The sequence below is a fragment of the Siphateles boraxobius genome, unplaced genomic scaffold (assembly GCF_051911475.1).
Source record: "Siphateles boraxobius isolate OS27281-9 unplaced genomic scaffold, OSU_SipBor_1 41, whole genome shotgun sequence".
NCBI lineage: Eukaryota > Metazoa > Chordata > Actinopteri > Cypriniformes > Leuciscidae > Siphateles > Siphateles boraxobius.
This window is the reverse complement of record NW_027509042.1, coordinates 30927572-30946792: the sequence shown is the minus strand read 5'-3', so window position 1 is coordinate 30946792 and position 19221 is coordinate 30927572. Positions and strand designations below refer to the sequence as shown.

The window sequence follows — 19221 nt, the reverse complement described above, 5'->3', positions numbered from 1 at the left end:
GTTCATCTTCGGAACACAAATGAAGATATTTTTGATTAAATCTGAGAGGTGGATCACTGCTACATAGGCTGCCAGAGGGAATGAAACTTGACGGCCCAGAAAGTCATTAAAGAAAATGTTTAAATATTCCATGTGCCTACAGTGGCTCAACTATAAGTTTATCAAGCGAAGAGAATACTTTTTTCCCGAAAAAAAAAACATAATAACGACTTTATTCGACTATTCCTTTTCATTCCTTGTGGGCCTGAGACGAGAGTTCAAGAGATTTCCACGACGCATGCGCGAGAACTGAGAAGAGGACGTTCTTCTTCTAATACTTCTTGTTCAGTTCTCGCGCATGCGTCGTGGAAATCTCTTGAACTCTCGTCTCAGGCCCACAATGAAGAAAAGGAATAGTCGAATAAAGTCGTTATTATGTTTTTTTTTTCGGGAAAAAAGTATTCTCGTCGCTTGATAAACTTATAGTTGAGCCACTGTAGGCACATGGAATATTTAAACATGTTCTTTAATGACTTTCTGGGCCGTCAAGTTTCATTCCCTCTGGCAGCCTATGTAGCAGTGATCCACCTCTCAGATTTAATCAAAAATATCTTCATTTGTGTTCCGAAGATGAACGAAGGTCTTACGGGGTTGGTACAGCATGGGGGTGAGTAATTAATGACTTAATTTTCATTTTTGGGTGAACTAACCCTTTAAGTAAGGTCTTTATACACCACTGAAAACTTATTTTTCAAGGTAGTGACGAAACGCGCTCTGTAGCGCTGTTTGATCGCTGTCGGCTACGGTACAAACATGACGACACAATATGTCGACCTCCATAGAAGGGGGTGCCCGCGGTTATGGAGATATAAATGTCTCACTCTAAGGTAATAAAAACATAACGGTTCATTATGCAAGGTCTTTATACACCACTGAAAACATAGTTATGGATCTTATATTGCATTTCTGTCAATGGATCCTCAGAAATATTACACATTGCACCTTTAAAGCAGGCACTGTTATCTGTTACATATAGTGTAACATATACATATTGTTTTGTCGATTAATGTTGATCTGTTGGTATCTTTTTTTTATTATTATTTGAGGTGCCAACATGAGATTGAATTAATTAATCATCTCTTACCACATCCTCTAACATTTCATCAATAAGGAATTTTAAAGACTGATCATTTTATGTAGGTACATTTAAAAGAGATAGTATTGTGACATTTTAGCCTTCACGAGAGAAAATATGATCTGTATATAAAAGTTGTGCTCAGATATATTAGTGTTGCTCTATTGCATAGGTAAATAGGCCACCTAGATGCAATTAACTTCTGATCAAAGACTGTTCTCAAACACTGACCAATGAAAATTTGAGATAAATAGAAATGGTAAAAGGAAAGAAGTGACACATTTTTTTGTAGTATAATATTGTAAATAATGACTGAATTGTTACGTAGCTTCTTGGCAAGTTCAAAAAGAGTAAATTATTATAAAACGGTTATTTTAATTAAAAGAAAAGGTTTAACGATAAGCTTACAAGTTTAGTGTTTAGGTTTTTCGTTTCTGAATGTATGCTTCATGTGGGAATAAAATGTATGATCAGGTGTCTTTTCCATATAACATCACATGAAACTAAAATGATTTACATTGTATTGGGCATTCAAGGTGAACATGATGTCATCAGTTTAATAATTAGGATAAATAAAGCTTACATTTGGAGAGTCTCTGTTTTTTGTTGGTGCTTAAAATTTGGTAATAGTGATATTCATTAGAACTTGGTTGAAGCCCACAGTCAAGGGTAATTCTTACCTCTGAGACTGTAAGACTGACACTCTAAGGACTGCCCACTGCATGCTTATAAAATACAATGCATCCTTCTAAGTTAGATTTTATGAACTGCACTTTCTCAATGAAGAATCTGAAGATTTTTCTAAGTATCTTGTTCTTCCTTGAGGGTTTCCAACAGTATGCAGGTGCCAATTTTGTTTAGCATAGTCTACTTTAGATGTCTAAACATTTCATTTTATGCACATATGTATGATATGAAAAGTAAATTATATATCTGAATATGTTAGAATACAATAGGAGTGATGGACTGGTTACCTGCCAAGGGTGTTTCCCTGCCTTGGGCCTAAAACCCTACGCTGGAGAAGAGTTAAGAAAATTGACCGATAGCGTATCAGTAAAAAGCCCTAATCTGTTAAAAGAATAGTTAAACAAAAAATGAATATTCTGTTATCATTTGTATCACCGTTATGTCATTAAAAACCTGTATGCATTTTTGTCTCCTGTGGAACACATGCTTTAAACAACATTGGACAGAGATACATGATGACAACATGTAAATAAATCTAATAATTATTGGGCTGCAGGTGCTTCTGAGCTGGTGTCGGGTTATATGAGAATGTGCTGACGGTATGATTACTTATGCTTGTAGTTTTAACACAGAAGTTTTGTTTTATTCATACAACAACAATAAATAAGCCTGTCTTTGTAGAAATGTTATAATTTATAATAAAATTGTCTTCATCTATTTTAAATGGACAGCAACATATTTAATCGTGTCTGGCAACTTGAATGTTTTATTGGGTAAGTTACAGTAAACATTTAATTATAAGTATTTCACAAATTCTATTTACACTAATTATATAAAACTATACTGTCAGTACACCATGGTTACAAATTAGCTAAATCTGTGCATTTATTTCCATTCAAAGGGATGGGAAAAAACCTATACAAATTTTGATATTAGGGATATTTGACTTGGCTTGAGAAATGAAGGCGAAAAGCATTTTGTTTCTAATTCTTATGGTTCTAAAGTTATGATGCAAATCCCCTTATTATAGCCCCACCTAGTGTCAGATGGTATGTGTCTGTGGAACCATCCTGCCAAGTTGGTCTTGAGGTGTCTCTGACGTCCATACACATTTAGGGCAGAAACATATAGAAGACAACCAGTACAAAGTACAAACACAATACACCTTTGGTGTGTGGATCCCTAAATAATCCTTTTGGACATTTACAGCGGTAGAACATTTATGTGATATGGTAAAAATAGTAAGTTAGCCTATTAATATTATTAATAGCCTATAAATAGCCCACAATAGACTATGAGTATAATATGATAGTAACATTTTACTAATGATAACAGCAATTTGAAGTAGTATACATTTTAGAATAATATAGTCAATAAATTAAAAAAAGTAAATTAAAATATAGTGAAGCAATGAATTATACAATAATTTAGTAGGTTATACATAGTAGCCTATACTAATATAATAAGCAGAGGAGGTACAGTCTCTTGGAAAAACGGTTGCTACAACCTCAAACTAGTTGGATATTTATATGTCTATAATCGTTTCTACAGTCCACTTATGAGAGGCGACGTTGACGTACGATTCGGTCATGGATTCGGTGGCCTCAAGAATGTCCGCCATGTTTGTAGTTCTTTCTATTTTTTTGTGCATCCACTATGTAGGAATAATGAATAAACGCGAGGGGAATTTTACCTGCGGTGTGAGGATGGATATAGTCTTATTAACCGAAATGATTTAATTTTGTTTGTTAGTTACAGAACGAAACGCATAATCTAGGAGGTTTGTCAGAGAAGAAGTGGCTTTGGAATTATAGAGTAAGATGACCCGGAAATGTAACCGACATGACCCATGAACTCGGTGTATACGGTAATGTGTAGTTCACGTTTGCGTAGAAAGCTATTGTTGCAGCATTTTTTCTAAAACTATAAGCGACGTTGAATGGAAATGAGAGGTTAAAAATAATCGCAAATATCACAAATGACTCTATGCCCATTTGGAAGTAAAAAGACGAAACAACCGCTCGCTAAGAAGCTCACAGTCGCATTGGGGGATAATCGCTCGTTCAGTAGTTCAGTAAAGCAGGTAACGTTAAGAGACACGATCGTCAACACCCTAAACTACAGAATACAATTGCCCTGAGCTGCTTTCACTTAGATTGTTTAAAAATTCCCCAAAATTATTGGCAATACTGGCATTAGCATCAGCAGCTACAAACCTGATGTAGCATGAAAATATTAATTTATATATAACGGACGGTCAGTTGATTTTGAATGATTCGGGAGGTGTCGGCAGTGAAAGACATTGCGTTCATTTTGACCTAATTGAACCTAATGGTTCTGTAAGGGGTACTTCTGTGAAGAGGCTGCTATCTTCAATTAAAACGTGACAGTACATCACTTACAGTTTTTTAGAAAACAGTATGTTAATAAGGGGGTTTATGTGCATGTCTGTATTTTAGAAATGGAGTCCCAGCAGGAAGTGAACCCTGTATTCCTGCAGCAGCTCAGAGAGTTGGACATACCCGAGGAGGCAGCCAAACAGGTATATACAGCATTTTACACATACCTGCTTACAATGAATGAAGTGGTAGTGCATTTGAGAAACAACCACTTTAGAGTCAACCAGTACTGCATAGTAAATATCAAAATATTTTGAGCAACCTAACAGTTTGTATACTGGACATTAGACTCTGATTTACCTTCTGTGGTAGCAGAAGCTGATGTTCATAAAATATGAATGTAATGTCATGATTGCTGTCTTTTGTAGTGAGATGATTTTATTGATCTGTTCCAGGCACTCTTACACACACAGAATGTGTCTGCAGAGGAGGCTGCAATGTATTACTTCAACAAACTGGAGAACGAGGTACATACCTGCAGACAGACAGACATACATTGTTTAAAGGGTTATTAGTTCACCCTAAAATTAAAATTCTGTCAATAATTACTCACCCTCAATTTGTTCCAAACCTGCAAGACTCTTGTTCATCTTCGGAACACAAATGAAGATCTTTTTGATGAAATCTGAGAGCTTTCTGTCCTTCCATTGACAGCTACGCAACTGACACGTTGATGCTTCAAAAAGTTCATAAAGAGATCATAAAACTAATCGATATGAATTGAGCGGTTTGGTCCAAAACTTTTCTGAAGAGAGACAATCACTTTATATAGGACTGCACTAATTTGACAAAATCGTAACTGTCAAACATTTCCCTCATTATTGTGATTATTAAAGTTTATTAATTGAATCTACTGTAAAATACTTTTTTTTTTTTAAAGAAACATCATGGTATATTCTTTATATACAGTATATACATACATAAACAAGCAGATATCTTTTTATTTTAGTTAACAGCTAATTTATAAATCTGTAGTCATTCATTAAAGTTTCGGGATTGTCTCACATGATACATGCTACAATTTATGGTAGTGGTTCCCACCATTTTAAATTAATTTTTTTTTCAATTTTCATAGGCTAATATATATCCTCTCATAATTACACATCTGCTTGTTTTCAAATGTTTTATTTACAGAAACTAGGTGTAGCCTAACTTCATTATGAACAACTTGTTCATAATGAACTGAATAAGAATAGTATAAGAAATTTGTAGTAATCATTTTTTAAAATCACAATGTATCTTCTAAAAGGTTTTAGACCTTTGCATCGCTAGAAGGAACCCATATATTCATTATGAAAAAAAATCCATGGTGGTTTAAGATTTTATTAATTACCCTGGTCTAGAATTCACACTTCATATATCGAGCTTTGCAAGAATATGGGCACTATGAGAGTAAAATAAAATAAAAACTTAAACCCCCTGAAACTGGGGGTTTAATTCTTAAATCTGGTGAGGCCCCTGCACTTAAATATTATTGCTTTGTCTGAAACTGTGCAGTGCATGCATGGGAATTGGTCCTCTTAGCAGCATTAAAAACAAAAGTTTTATTTAAATGATGAATAGAAAGAATATATAGGCCTACAGAAAGTGAGCAGAGCACTCTCTTTATAATAACTGTAGCTATTGATAATCAGTGAAGTTGTCTACACTACATAATAAATCTCTTATTTACATACTGTCTACAATTTGTTGGTTATAATGAGAGCATGCAAGAGTGCAGAACTCAAGCTGAACTAAATTTTGACATTTTGAGAAAATACCGTCATTGCAGTGACTAATTTAAATATCTCTGATTGGCCATTGTATTCCTCGCCTCACTGAGTACAGTTCTCAACATTGCAAAACATTTTTATAAATACACACTTTTGTCTCAACATGGATAGATCTAATAAATAGAATGCTGTGTAATCAAGGCGGGCCATGATCAATCGATTACTATTATTATTTTTTTTAATTGTGTAACCCTATTTGTTGTTGTCTTTTAATTTACAGGAAGAGGGGGATGAGGACCTGATGTTTAAAATGGTTTTTGTTGTAAATATGGAGCTGTCCATGGGTGTCGGGAAGGTAGATATTATTTTAACAATTTTACAACACACTTACTATAGAGATGAATGAGATTGAGGGTGTGTCTGTGTTTTTGTGTGTGTGTTTGAGTTTTCCTCTGTTTTGTGATCTCATGTATCAGGAGGGTGTTCCCTCTCATGAATTATGTGAAAATCTAACAATGCAATATTGGACTCTTTGTACCAATCATAATGACATTTTTACACAGAGGTCACATTCTATTTTTGGAACGGCAGAATTAAAATTGCTTAGCCAATAAATAACAAATCAACTACCTTTGTCAAACTATGTAAAATAATATGCGTTAAAAAATACAATGTAATGTTTTAAATAATTATTATATTATTATAATTCAAATTGCAGTCCATAGTTTTTCCTCTTTGTCGCCATCTCTGTTCAAAATCTGCAATTGCAGTTATTCACGGCATTATCAACTTTACGTGGGTTGTGCCTCGGCATGGCACAGCGCGGATGAATCCAATGTTTTGAGGAGAATGTGCGGCTGTCAGTCACCGGATACTTTCATTCGGAATCACAGATTCTACTTTTTGGAAGTATGACCAACATAAGAATTTTCATCTGAACATTTCATCTGAACTGAAGTAGCATCCACTTTTGTTCTGACCAAAAAAGGGAAAAAGGCATTGCAGTAAATCGAGCTGATTAAATTTCACGATCGCTTATCATATCACGTCCAACCGTGCAAATTATACTTTGTTCTCAAAATGTTAATGTTAACCACATCAGCATTGCTTGACTATATTTAATGCCCTTCCGATATTTATCCTTGTTTTTCCATGGGCCCGATTGCAGTCTCTTTTTTTATGTAGCCACTCCAAAGTCTTTTGCATTTTACAACGGGTGAATCTCCAGTTATCACTGGTGATTGTCGTTTGAACCTTTCTGGATCCACAATCAAATTGATAAGTTTAATTATATCAAGTGCTGTGAGAAAAGGCTATAAATCTCCACCTCAAACATCCTCACACGCAATATAGCCTACTAGCCGAGAACTACGTGTACGTGTGTAGCCTTCATGTGTACAGATGTGACGTAATGATGCAAAGACATGCTCGAATTTCCCGCGGAAATCCACCAGTACCACTGGAATTAAAAACATTATTACAAGCTTACTGTTTTGAATCGAGCTAAGGCAAGCAGATGGTTTTGAACACTGACTGGTTACGGTATGTACTATTTGTTAGAGAATAACGTCCTGTGTATGGTCCGTGTATTTCAATAGAATTGAGATGAGCAATGTGTCTATAGGTGGCGGCGCAGGTGGGTCATGCTGCGGTGGGTTTGTATCAGGCTTTGCAGGAGAAAAACAGCTGGAGGGAAATGGCCTGGAGATGGGATCATGCTGGGTAAGAGATGCCAATGTTGTCTTATCCTTCTACTTTAGCTTGATTCCTAGATTGTTTCCTGAATACATTACTAGTTCAACGCTGCATTAAGTACAAATTTGTTAGTGTTTTTGAAAGAAGTCTCTTATGCTTACCAAGGCTGCATTTATTTGATAAAAATACAGTAAAAACATTATTACAGTTTAAAATAACTTATTTGTTTTAATAATTTTTAAAATGTAATTTATTCTCATGATGGCAAAAATGATTTTCAATACTCCAGTGTCACATAATCCTTCACAAATCATTCTAATAGGTTAATTTGGTGCTCAAGACACATCTCTTATTATGAATGTTGAAAACATTCATACTAATAAGAACCATTATTAATAATTGAGCACCATTAATAATGGATAGGTAACAGAGCATAAAATCAACATATTAGAATGATTTCTGGTGCAACGTAGACGCATCATAAGTGCTGTAACCTGGGGTCATCTGGTGTTTCGTGTCTTTCAGCATCATACACCCTCGCCCAGGTGATCCAGCCAGGGATGACCAGTCCCTGACTTGTGTCTAGGTAGCTTGTGTGATCCATGGATCCCCCCTTTTGATCCACAGCCCAATCTAGATGCCTTCTCAGCGGCATCCGTGATGTTCCTGATGGCTTTCTTCTTGTGCAGTCCCCTGGTTCCCGGAAGCTTGAGGGCCTCGCAGACCGACTGGGCGGTAACCCCTCGGCAGCCAACCTCGATGGGGAGGCAGCGGGTCTTCCATCCTTTGCTAAGCCATTCACCTGCCAACTTCTCGTACTTGGCCCTCTTCTGTTCAAACGCCTATTCCATTTGGTCTTCCCAGGGCACAGTCAATTCCAGTTGGACCACCTGCCTTGATGATTCTGAAAGCAGGACCATGTCAGGCCTAAGTGTGGTAGTGGCGATGGTCTCTGGGAATTTGAGCTACCTTCCAAGGTCGACCTTTAGCTGCCAAGCCCGGGCTGTTGCCAGAAGTCTCCCTGCTGGGTTCCTGCTCCGTGGTGGTTTCTCTCCAGCCTTGACCAATGCGATTGAGCGCTGTGCTGGCTGCTGGTGCCTGCTGAGAGAGGTCCTGGTGTTGATGGCTTCTGCAATGACCCCTAGCACCTGGTCGTGGTGCCACTGATAACATCTCTCTCCCAGAGCTTTAGGGCAGCAGCTTAATATGTGCTCCTGGGATAGTCTTTTTTGGTATAGGGGGCATGCAGGGGTGTCTATCAGTTCCCAGGAGAAGAGGTTGGTTGGACTGGGGAGGACATTGTAGACTGATTGGATAAGGAACTGGAGCCGGTGTGACTTCACTTTCCACAGCTCAGACCACGAAATCTTTCGGTCCATCAACTGTTCCCATCGAGTCCACGCCTCTTGTCGGATCCCTCCATCCTGCTGATGCGGTTTTCCTCTACTCCTGCTCTGATTTCTTCATGGGCCAGCCTGTCCTTTTCTGGGCCTTGTCGTATCGCGGTCTTTGGATACAGCTAAGCCCTGCACGTCCTGATGCCATTGTCCCTACTAGCACACTGTGCTGCAGAAGCGCTACAGCCTGGTCGACTGCCTCCTGGGACCTCCACTTCCTACCTGTCTTCACTTCCATGCCAGCTGAGGACACTTAGATGTCAGTGGACTCTCTGTACAACAGCACCTCTCTTGCTCTGGAACCCTTTAACTCCTCTGACAGGCTGCTGAAGGGGAGTTGTAGCTTGTTCATACTACCGAACAAGGCTATGCAGCTGATGTTACGAGGGAGACCCAACCACCTACAAAGGGAGTGGCTTATCTTCCTCTCTCAATGTCGTAAACCAGCAGAGGCCAGAGGAGTTGCGGCAGGATGCCATGTTGGAAAATCCAGGCTTAAAACTTTCCTGGCAGCCCTGACTTGTCCACTGCTGCAATCCAGGCGTGCAACTCTTTTCCGGTTTCATGAAGTGCGGCTGTGTCCCTAAGTGTGCTGTTAAAGACTTTTCCCAGGCTCTTAACTGGCTTCTCTGTGATTGATGGAATTTGGACTCCACCCAGGGAGAAACAGAACTTGTCGGTTACATTTTCCTTCCTCACCACAAGGGTTTGGGACTTGGCTGTTTAAAAGTCCATTCGGGCCCAGCTGATGAGGCTTTCAAGGCCTTGGAGGATCCATCTGCATCCTGGTGCGGATGTTGTGGTCACCGTCAGATCAGCTCTGATCTGGGGCTGATGCACACCTGACCGGATGAGTGGACCTGTGCATTCCTCTGCTGACTTAACTAGCATATTCATGGCTAAGGCAAACAAAGTCACTGAGAGTGCACCCTGTGATTATTCCTTTCTCCTGCCTATGAAATCCAAATGTTGTTGATCCAGAGGCGACTCTCAAACTAAAACAGTTATAATAGTTCAGAATGAGGTCCCTGAACTTGTCTGGAACCTGGTGTCGAGTCAGTGAGGTTTCCACCAGCTTGTGCGGGATTGACCCGTGCGCATCATATGGAGTAATGGTTGCTGAAAATGCTTTGCCATCACAGAAATTAAAATTTAAAATAGAAAACTGTTATTTTAAATTGTAATAATATTTCACATTATTACAGTTTTTACTGGATTCAAATAAATGCAACCCTTTTGAACACAAGAAACTTGTTTCAAAAAATCTTTTAATCTTTTAATTTATTTTATGTGTATACACAAAAAAAAGTTTTTTCACTGGTAGTCCAGCGGCCTGTTTATACTTCGTCACTTCGAGTTTTTACTGTTTGTTTCAATGAGTCATGAAATGGATTTGTCATTAAATGGCCACTGCTATGATTGGCTAACATCATTGCATAGGAAACAATATCAATACCCACTCACTATAGCATGTGAATAGCACACCAAACCGATGCCAAAGAACTAGCGCTGATGAAATCCAATTGTGCTTGAATACGCCGAAAGGACTTCAGGCGACTTGTCAACTAGCACGTGCATTCTGTGCCAGCATGTAAAAGGGATAACTGTCTATTTCAGTCCTAGATATATTCGTCTATATTCGCCATTCAAAAAGGTAGAGCGAAACTAAGACTGCAGGTATACAAACCATAAACAAAGCAGCACTTGCTTACTGTTTTGAATATCAATCATGCTTATCACGTTCTTTATTCCACTTCACTCATGTTATTATGAAAAAATTTGTGCAGTGGAATGCTCAGGTAAGATGATGTAAAATTAGAACAACATTCTGTCTGTGCCGTCATGACTTCTTTATTGCTCGCTTTCTTCAGTTTTGCATGTATTCTCGTGCACTGACTTGTTTGCTAAACTGAACAGCCAATCAGTGTTTTACTCATTTACAGGCGGTTTTGATATGCAGCTGCTGTCAGATTCAATACAGCTGACATTATATGCCTTGTTTACAAAACAAAACAACAGACAGTGTCAGTTATTATATAATGGGTTGTATTTGCTTTTAACGCAATATGATGCTCGTAACTGATGTAGGCAAGTGTTAGCTGTGACTGAACATCACTGGGTGGAGTCAATGTCTTGCTCTGGAGGAAGGCATATGTGTGATGTCACAAATTCCACAATATCCAAACAAGCCTTTTTTAATGTTTTAAGCTATGAACTTGAAGAATGTTTTAATGGTACAAGGGCACTTATATGTCAAAAGATCAAGGCAAGTTTGATTTCTCCTGTCATGACTGCTTTAAAATGGATTAATTTACACTTGGCCACATCTATGTGTCTCTGCAAACTGATTATAAATCTGATCTTCAATTCCCATGCTATATGAAAATATAAGAAGTTCACGTCAACCAAAGCAACAGATATGAGCTGTGTTTTATCAGCTAATTTCAAGATCAAAGACCACAATAGGAGAGAGAGCGACATCAGCACTTGTCTCACTACATTTAATGAAACTGAACTTATAGTTTAATTTGTGTCAGATTGCACTTTGGCTCGCTAAAGAGATACTCACTAATGTCATATAGCCTATACCACGTTCTCACACATTTTTTGGGAGGAGTAAAATTTACATATGTGGTTTCAATAATCTGGAATGCATCTCAAACCACCTCCTTAAGTGGTTGGAGTGTTCAGATTTAAATCCATCTCAAAAACGTTTCGGAGGGTGTTTACACCTGGTCTTTTCATGATCAAATAGCTATCCAATCAGAGACAATACATGAAGTGACCAGGTGTAAACAGGCCCTATTAAACCGATCTGTATTCAGATTTTTAAAAAAGGAATCATCAGCAAATCAAAGCATCTATTAAAACCTAAGTCACATGTATTTGTATGTTTTTGTGGCTGTTTAGATCTAAGAAGATTGTGTTACAAGGCACTAACATGGCACACCTGTTGGAATTGCAGGCTCTTGCTATGAGCCTCAGTCTTCCTACAAAGCTGGTACAGGACGCTGGACACACACAGGTTAGCGACACATGCCAAACGTGCATGACAATTGTGGTTATAGTTTATTGTGGCATAAAGTAGGACTGTACTATTCTGTTTTTATAAGTTTACAACCTAAAATAGTATATAAAAGTATTAGAGACACTACATTTGTCCTTGGGTTATGGTTGTATATCCTAATTTCTTACATGTACAGGTCCTTCTAAAAAAATTAGCATATTGTGATAAAGTTCATTATTTTCCATAATGTAATGATAAAAATTAAACTTTCATATATTTTAGATTCATTGCACACCAACTGAAATATTTCAGGTCTTTTATTGTTTTAATACTGATGATTTTGGCATACAGCTCATGAAAACCCCAAATTCCTATCTCAAAATATTAGCATATCATGAAAAGGGTCTCTAAACAAGCTTTTAACCTAATCATCTGAATCAACTAATTAACTCTAAACACCTGCAAAAGATTCCTGAGGCTTTTAAAAACTCCCAGCCTGTTTCATTACTCAAAACCGCAATCATGGATAAGACTGCCGACCTGACTGCTGTCCAGAAGGCCATCATTGACACCCTCAAGCAAGAGGGTAAGACACAGAAAGAAATTTCTGAACAAATAGGCTGTTCCCAGGGTGCTGTATCAAGGCACCTCAGTGGGAAGTCTGTGGGAAGGAAAAAGTGTGGCAAAAAACGCTGCACAACGAGAAGAGGTGACCGGACCCTGAGGAAGATTGTGGAGAAGGACCGATTCCAGACCTTGGAGGACCTGCGGAAGCAGTGGACTGAGTCTGGAGTAGAAACATCCAGAGCCACCGTGCACAGGCGTGTGCAGGAAATGGGCTACAGGTGTCGCATTCCCCAGGTCAAGCCACTTTTGAACCAGAAACAGCGGCAGAAGCGCCTGACCTGGGCTACAGAGAAGCAGTACTGGACTGTTGCTCAGTGGTCCAAAGTACTTTTTTCGGATGAAAGCAATTTTTGCATGTCATTCGGAAATCAAGGTGCCAGAGTCTGGAGGAAGACTGGGGAGAAGGAAATGCCAAAATGCCTGAAGTCCAGTTCTGCTTCTCTGTACCCCAGGTCAGGCGCTTCTGCCGCTGTTTCTGGTTCAAAAGTGGCTTGACCTGGGGAATGCGGCACCTGTAGCCCATTTCCTGCACACGCCTGTGCACGGTGGCTCTGGATGTTTCTACTCCAGACTCAGTCCACTGCTTCCGCAGGTCCTCCAAGGTCTGGAATCGGTCCTTCTCCACAATCTTCCTCAGGGTCCGGTCACCTCTTCTCGTTGTGCAGCGTTTTTTGCCACACTTTTTCCTTCCCACAGACTTCCCACTGAGGTGCCTTGATACAGCACCCTGGGAACAGCCTATTTGTTCAGAAATTTCTTTCTGTGTCTTACCCTCTTGCTTGAGGGTGTCAATGATGGCCTTCTGGACAGCAGTCAGGTCGGCAGTCTTACCCATGATTGCGGTTTTGAGTAATGAAACAGGCTGGGAGTTTTTAAAAGCCTCAGGAATCTTTTGCAGGTGTTTAGAGTTAATTAGTTGATTCAGATGATTAGGTTAAAAGCTCGTTTAGAGACCCTTTTCATGATATGCTAATATTTTGAGATAGGAGTTTTGAGTTTTCATGAGCTCTATGCCAAAATCATCAGTATTGAAACAATAAAAGACCTGAAATATTTCAGTTGGTGTGCAATGAATCTAAAATATATGAAAGTTTAATTTTTATCATTACATTATGGAAAATAATGAACTTTATCACAATATGCTAATTTTTTTAGAAGGACCTGTATTTGACAAAAAAAAGGAAAATATATGGAGAGGAAGACGTATGAGAGGAAGATGCATTTTGTCTGATGCAATTTTGTGTAACTATATTGATAAAGCCTGGAATTGATTTTTGGATTGTGTTTGTGTGTTCAGGTGGAGCCAGGTTCATGCACTGTGCTTGCCATCATAGGAGAAGAGGAGATGGTGAATAACGTCACAGGCAGCCTGAAACTGCTGTAACACTGAGGGAAAACTCTTCAAGTGTAGATGTGTGATGTACCACAGAAAGAACAGGGGTCAGCGTTTGCCCACAGTAGCATGGTTCTCAAGATAAAGGTGCACTCAGTAATTTTTTGTTTATGTTGTGATGACTTATACTGACAGCTGGCGACGTGAATGCATCTTCACGCGAAAGCAAACATTTTCTGTTACTGATACCTAGGGGTGGGCGATATACCGCTATACCGGTATAACTGTTTGTCTACCAGTATAACTATTTTGAGTATTGTTTCTATTGTGGTTATGAGGGTGTGTCCTGTAAGGCTGAATCTCCAGTACTACGATAAAAAAAAATATATATATATATATTACACCAATTGTGAATGTGAGTTGGTTGTGATGTGAAAAGGAAGTGTATTGCAAAATGATATTGACTTGTCATTGGGAGCTGCACACAAAAACAAACATACAGTGCGGTATAGTCAGATTCACAAACAAATGATTCAAATAAGCTGCTTCTTTTATTAAATCACTCAACAAAACTCACATATATTTAAGAGTTACCATTTTGTATATTTGTAACATTTACATGCGCAAGTCTATAAAAGCATTAAAGAACATCTCTTACGTGTTTACATGACCACATGCATGTTTAACCACTTTCACTTAATCCCTTATGAAAAGCGATCACACTTAATGAATTATTTCAGGAATTGAGTTTAAAAAAATTAAAACTAAATTCTGTTGGGTAACTTTTATTTAGTCAGTTTTTCAGCATTGACATGGAAGGTTATTCAAAATTTTAAATGGAGATGAGGCTTTAAAAACATAAAAACGTCATACATAGCTAAAAAGAGAAAAGCCTCATTGCTTGCTGTGAAAACATTATTTTCTAAATCTAAATTCATCAAATTTGTGACAGATCTACCGTTAATTAGTTTTTGAGGTTAGACTTTATTTTGATGGTCAATTTCAGACATTCTACTTACTATAAGTAACTTTGCAACTACATGTCAACTAACTTTCATTAGAGTATTAGTAGACTGTTAGGTTTGTAGAATAAGTTGACACATACTTGCAAAGTTACATATAGTCAGTAGAATGTCTGTTGGAAACCACAAAAATAAAGTGTAAGCAGAGAGTCTACTAATACTTTAATGAGAGTAAGTTGACATATAGCTGCAAAGTTAGAAGAATGTCTAAAGTGGATAATTGAAATGGTTACCGAATAAAATTTGGTCTAGATATTAAATTTTTTGCTTGTATCGCCCACCCCTATTAATACATTTGTAGAAATACATGTCAAGCAAAAGGGAGGTGGATTACTGAGGTAACATAAGTAGCATTCAACTGATAATGCGACTCAACATGAGGTGACTCACTCTATGTAAAATAAAACGGCTTTTATTAAGCCACTGAAATTATTGTAGTCTTTATCTTATGTGAATGTATGTGATTAGAACATAGTTTCAATATTACAATTTATTTATTTATATTGTAACTTTTTATTGAAGGAAGAAATTACTGAGTGAACCTGTGGGGGGAAAAAGTAAAACCCACCTAAATAGTTTAACAACAACAGACATGTTCAAATCATTGCATTTTTAAAGCTTTTAAATTAAGTGAGAAGACATTGATATTATCAACAGATCCCTGAATTTCTATAGAGCTAAAAAAATGTCCTCAAAAAGGAGTTGTCAATTAAATAGCAGTGTATAAAAATGTACAATGAATTATAATCACATGTAAGTGTTATACTTAAAGGGATAGTTCACCCAAAAATGAAAAGGTTGTCATAATTTACTCACCCTTGTGTTCCAAACCTATATTAATTTTTTCTGTTGAACACAAAAGACTTTCATGGTATTTTTTTCCTACTATGGAATTTAATGGGAGCTGTCAACTATCTGGTTACAACAATCTTAAAAATATTTTTTTTATGCTCAGCAGAAGAAAGAAATTCATACTGGTCTGGAACAACATGAGGGGAAGTAAATTACAAAATTTTCGTTTTGGGGTGAACTATCCCTTTAATGTGCCTGTAGAACCCAATGTTTTGATGATTGTGAAATCAAATAGCCATTGTCAAAGTATAATGTATAACATGTCTCTTCTTTTTTTATTGTGTGAATGTTATTTTTTATTGTTTACAATTAAACGAACCCGATCCCTTTGTGATGATGAAATCTGCCTGTGTGTAGCTATTTATGTAAATATGTTAGCTTGAATACTTATACAGTATTATATTTAAAGGCTATTACTATTATATAACATACTCTGTTATTATACATATCATACTGTTAAACATAAGCCAAGCACCAATTCCTCTGGATCCCTGGGTGATGCATGTTATCAATTTCGATTTCTGACATTTTTATCATACTCTTCTCATAGGTTTTGCCCAATCTTCACATAAATACATGCACGTTTCCTTTTCTCTCTTTTTTTTCTTTAGTTCCCCATATTAGGTGGAATTTGACAATTTGGTGTGCATCCTCAGAATGTCTTTTTGTTTGTGTATCAGCTTTTGTTAAGCTTGGGGTCATCAGTCTTGACGTTTCTATTTCTAGTAACATTTCAAGTAACCAACTTAAACAAGACAATCTTATTGATTCAGATGATACATGTTTAATCATTTACATCTATTACAACGATAAAAACTGTTTAAATCAAATGTATTATTGTATAATTTTTTCTAAGTGAAATTAGGTACAAGGATGGTTTTTTTTTTTAACAATGGGGACATATTAGATCCATCCTGTTTTTATGTGGCCCACAAAGTCAGTCGATTTATTTTAAATTAATCTACTTTTACTTCATGGAAGAGTTTAGTGGTAATTGGATACTCTGCTTAGCGGGAGCAGTATGTTATTTGAGTAGATTTAGCCTATTTTTTAATGAATTTTATGAATACTATAAATTCAGACATTATTTATCTTGCTGCTACTATACTGTATAGTTGGGATGTAGGCATATTCGGACACGGGGAGTGACTTCCTGTTGCAGTAGATGGAATAAATATGAGTTGTGAGACTCATCCTGAACACTTCATCCATAGTGATATTGGATATGTGATTTTAATCATACAAGAGAAATCATGTCTCTTGCACAGAACAGCAACATTAAACTGGCTTTCTGGCACCACTTAATGTGCATACCCATGTAGTGATTGCAGACATTGGGATTGGTCAGTATTTCAATTACTGGCAATGAAGAACAAGAGACGACCATTAAACTTATATTCCTTGATTCGTTGCACAAAGTATCTTTGTGACAATGTGAGTTAATAATTGTGTTGGTCATTTTTACTTGCAATGATTTCATCACTATTTTTGATAAATTTGCTTTTGCCAAAACTATTTTAGCTGCAAGGGTAGATATTGAATGCAGACTCAAAATTCAACAAAAAAATTTGTTTTCATTTTTTAAATTACGATGCAGCAACAGTAATAGAAACAACTAGTGGTCACAGAACTTGCTTGTGCATGACATTTGTGCTCAAGTCCATTGCAATTCAGATTTTGCACTATAGTGTCAAATTCTGTGAATTTCTTAAACCTTTCTAATGGCTTAGGATAATAAGAAAAACAACCACTTTCCACTCATTCAAAAATAATGTTTTCATTGTTTTCAGTCATTTGCAACATCTCAAAAATGTGTTTTAGGGGTTTGAACCCTACCGTGTACCTATACAAACGTAGCATGTAATGCCTTAAATATATATTTGCTCATTATATTTAAACAGATTCAAAGGTATATAGGCCTAATAATGGTTAATTACTTTGTTACACTTCAACAATCATCAAAATGGCCCAAGAAACATTCAGAAAACAAAGCTTGTCGGCTTGTCCCAGACAGACATGGAAATTAAACTACCGGTACTTAAAGTAGAAATGAATGCACAGAAATATGTAATGTCAGTTGCTGTCCTGTCCTGCATTGACTTACACTTTTAGATGGGTAGTTTGGGGATAATTATTATGATTAAAAAGTATTTCAAACCCACATTATTAATAAAAAATCAAATAAAAAAATATATACCAAAAAAAACGTACGATAGACAGACAGACACTTACAATATTGACAAACGTATATTAACATAAATGTATTTCACGTCCAGGATGCCCGCCCTCTCTTCAGTTGCGCGCGCAATTCACCCGATGGCGCATGCTGTTAAATGACATTTCCAATCCATCACAATGTTTTAAAAAAAATATGTCTATCCATATATTAAATCTAATACATTTAGTATAGTACATCTAACGTTAAATGTACTTGCATATGTTGCGACGGGAGATGTTTTCATTTTCGCTAATTTTGGTTATGTGAGCTGGTTAACAGACTGCCCTGAAATTGGCAACAACTACGAATAAATTGTGTAACTTTAAAAATAAATGAATATTATTTAGGTAATGGAACTACGCTTTTGTAGAGACGCTCTCCAACAACTGCGGAGGGCGTGCAAGCATTACAGTTAGGAGTGATTTCAATGTTTTTTGGGTCTTCTACGCGGGGTTTATTATTTTTGCCCATGCCATGTTTGGTCCCCTTGTCTTTGTCTTTTTGAAATAGTGGACCACAGTTCGCCAACTAGGTTAATATTTTGGATAGAATGTAATCCTGCACCAAATCAAACGTCCAGTCCAAACCGGTTCCCTCATATATTCCACGCACAGTATTGTTGACGCTCTAGTATCGCGGTCCCTGCGAAAGCGCCCATGAGACCCCGTGCAGCTACAGTTGTATAACGCAACACTCTTATTCCTTTTTACACGGATAAAAGAACAATAATAATCCCTTATATGAAAGACCATTAAACTCCACGCCTTGTGTATTTAGTAACACAGCATATTTTCCCAAATCCACAGTGACTCATTTCGAAAGTATCCAGTTTAATTAGGTGTTCGTCTTCGAAATCTATATCTCCTGCAGCCCTTCAACGCCATCTCACGCTGCCGAATGCTGACAAGAGAAGTGAGGCACCTCCAGAAAAACGAGGTTCGGCCTCTTTTCCGTCTACGACAACATTAAGCTCCGCAACGATCCAACAGCATATTCGCGTTCCTGTTTGATACCCCGATTGACACATTCCTGCCCTATAGCGTACCAGAGGGCGCGAGCTAAAGCTGAAAGTCCGCCTTCATAATGAACCCCTGCTCCACTGTGTAGGAAACCCTGTGTTATGGTTGTGTGTAGGCTTCGCTGGGAGCCGCGGTTGAT

General features: G+C 37.5%; 1 protein-coding gene across 3 annotated transcripts; it reads left to right on the top strand.

Moving 5' to 3' along the window:
* Positions 1-3635: 3635 nt before the first annotated feature.
* Positions 3636-16675, top strand: LOC143706813 (putative peptidyl-tRNA hydrolase 2). 3 transcript variants are annotated; one of them, XM_077199158.1, is made up of 7 exons: positions 3636-3884; positions 4269-4343; positions 4596-4667; positions 6193-6267; positions 7537-7634; positions 11915-12029; positions 13936-16675. In XM_077199158.1, the coding sequence occupies exons 1-7, from the start codon at positions 3780-3782 to the stop codon at positions 14020-14022; spliced, it is 627 nt and encodes a 208-aa protein (XP_077055273.1). In that variant the 5' UTR covers positions 3636-3779; the 3' UTR covers positions 14023-16675. The 3 variants fall into 3 exon arrangements, with proteins under 3 accessions (XP_077055273.1, XP_077055275.1, XP_077055274.1); XM_077199160.1 differs by having other exon boundaries at positions 4261-4343; XM_077199159.1 differs by having other exon boundaries at positions 3638-3668; positions 4261-4343.
* Positions 16676-19221: the final 2546 nt, after the last annotated feature.

Bases quoted from the DNA above. Each gene is read 5' to 3' on its own strand.
- LOC143706813 (XM_077199158.1), top strand. From the start codon at position 3,780: ATGACTCTATGCCCATTTGGAAGTAAAAAGACGAAACAACCGCTCGCT. The intron at 7,635-11,914 runs GTAAGAGATGCC...GTGGCTGTTTAG, and splicing joins TGGAGATGGGATCATGCTGG to ATCTAAGAAGATTGTGTTAC. The intron at 12,030-13,935 runs GTTAGCGACACA...TTGTGTGTTCAG, and splicing joins AGGACGCTGGACACACACAG to GTGGAGCCAGGTTCATGCAC.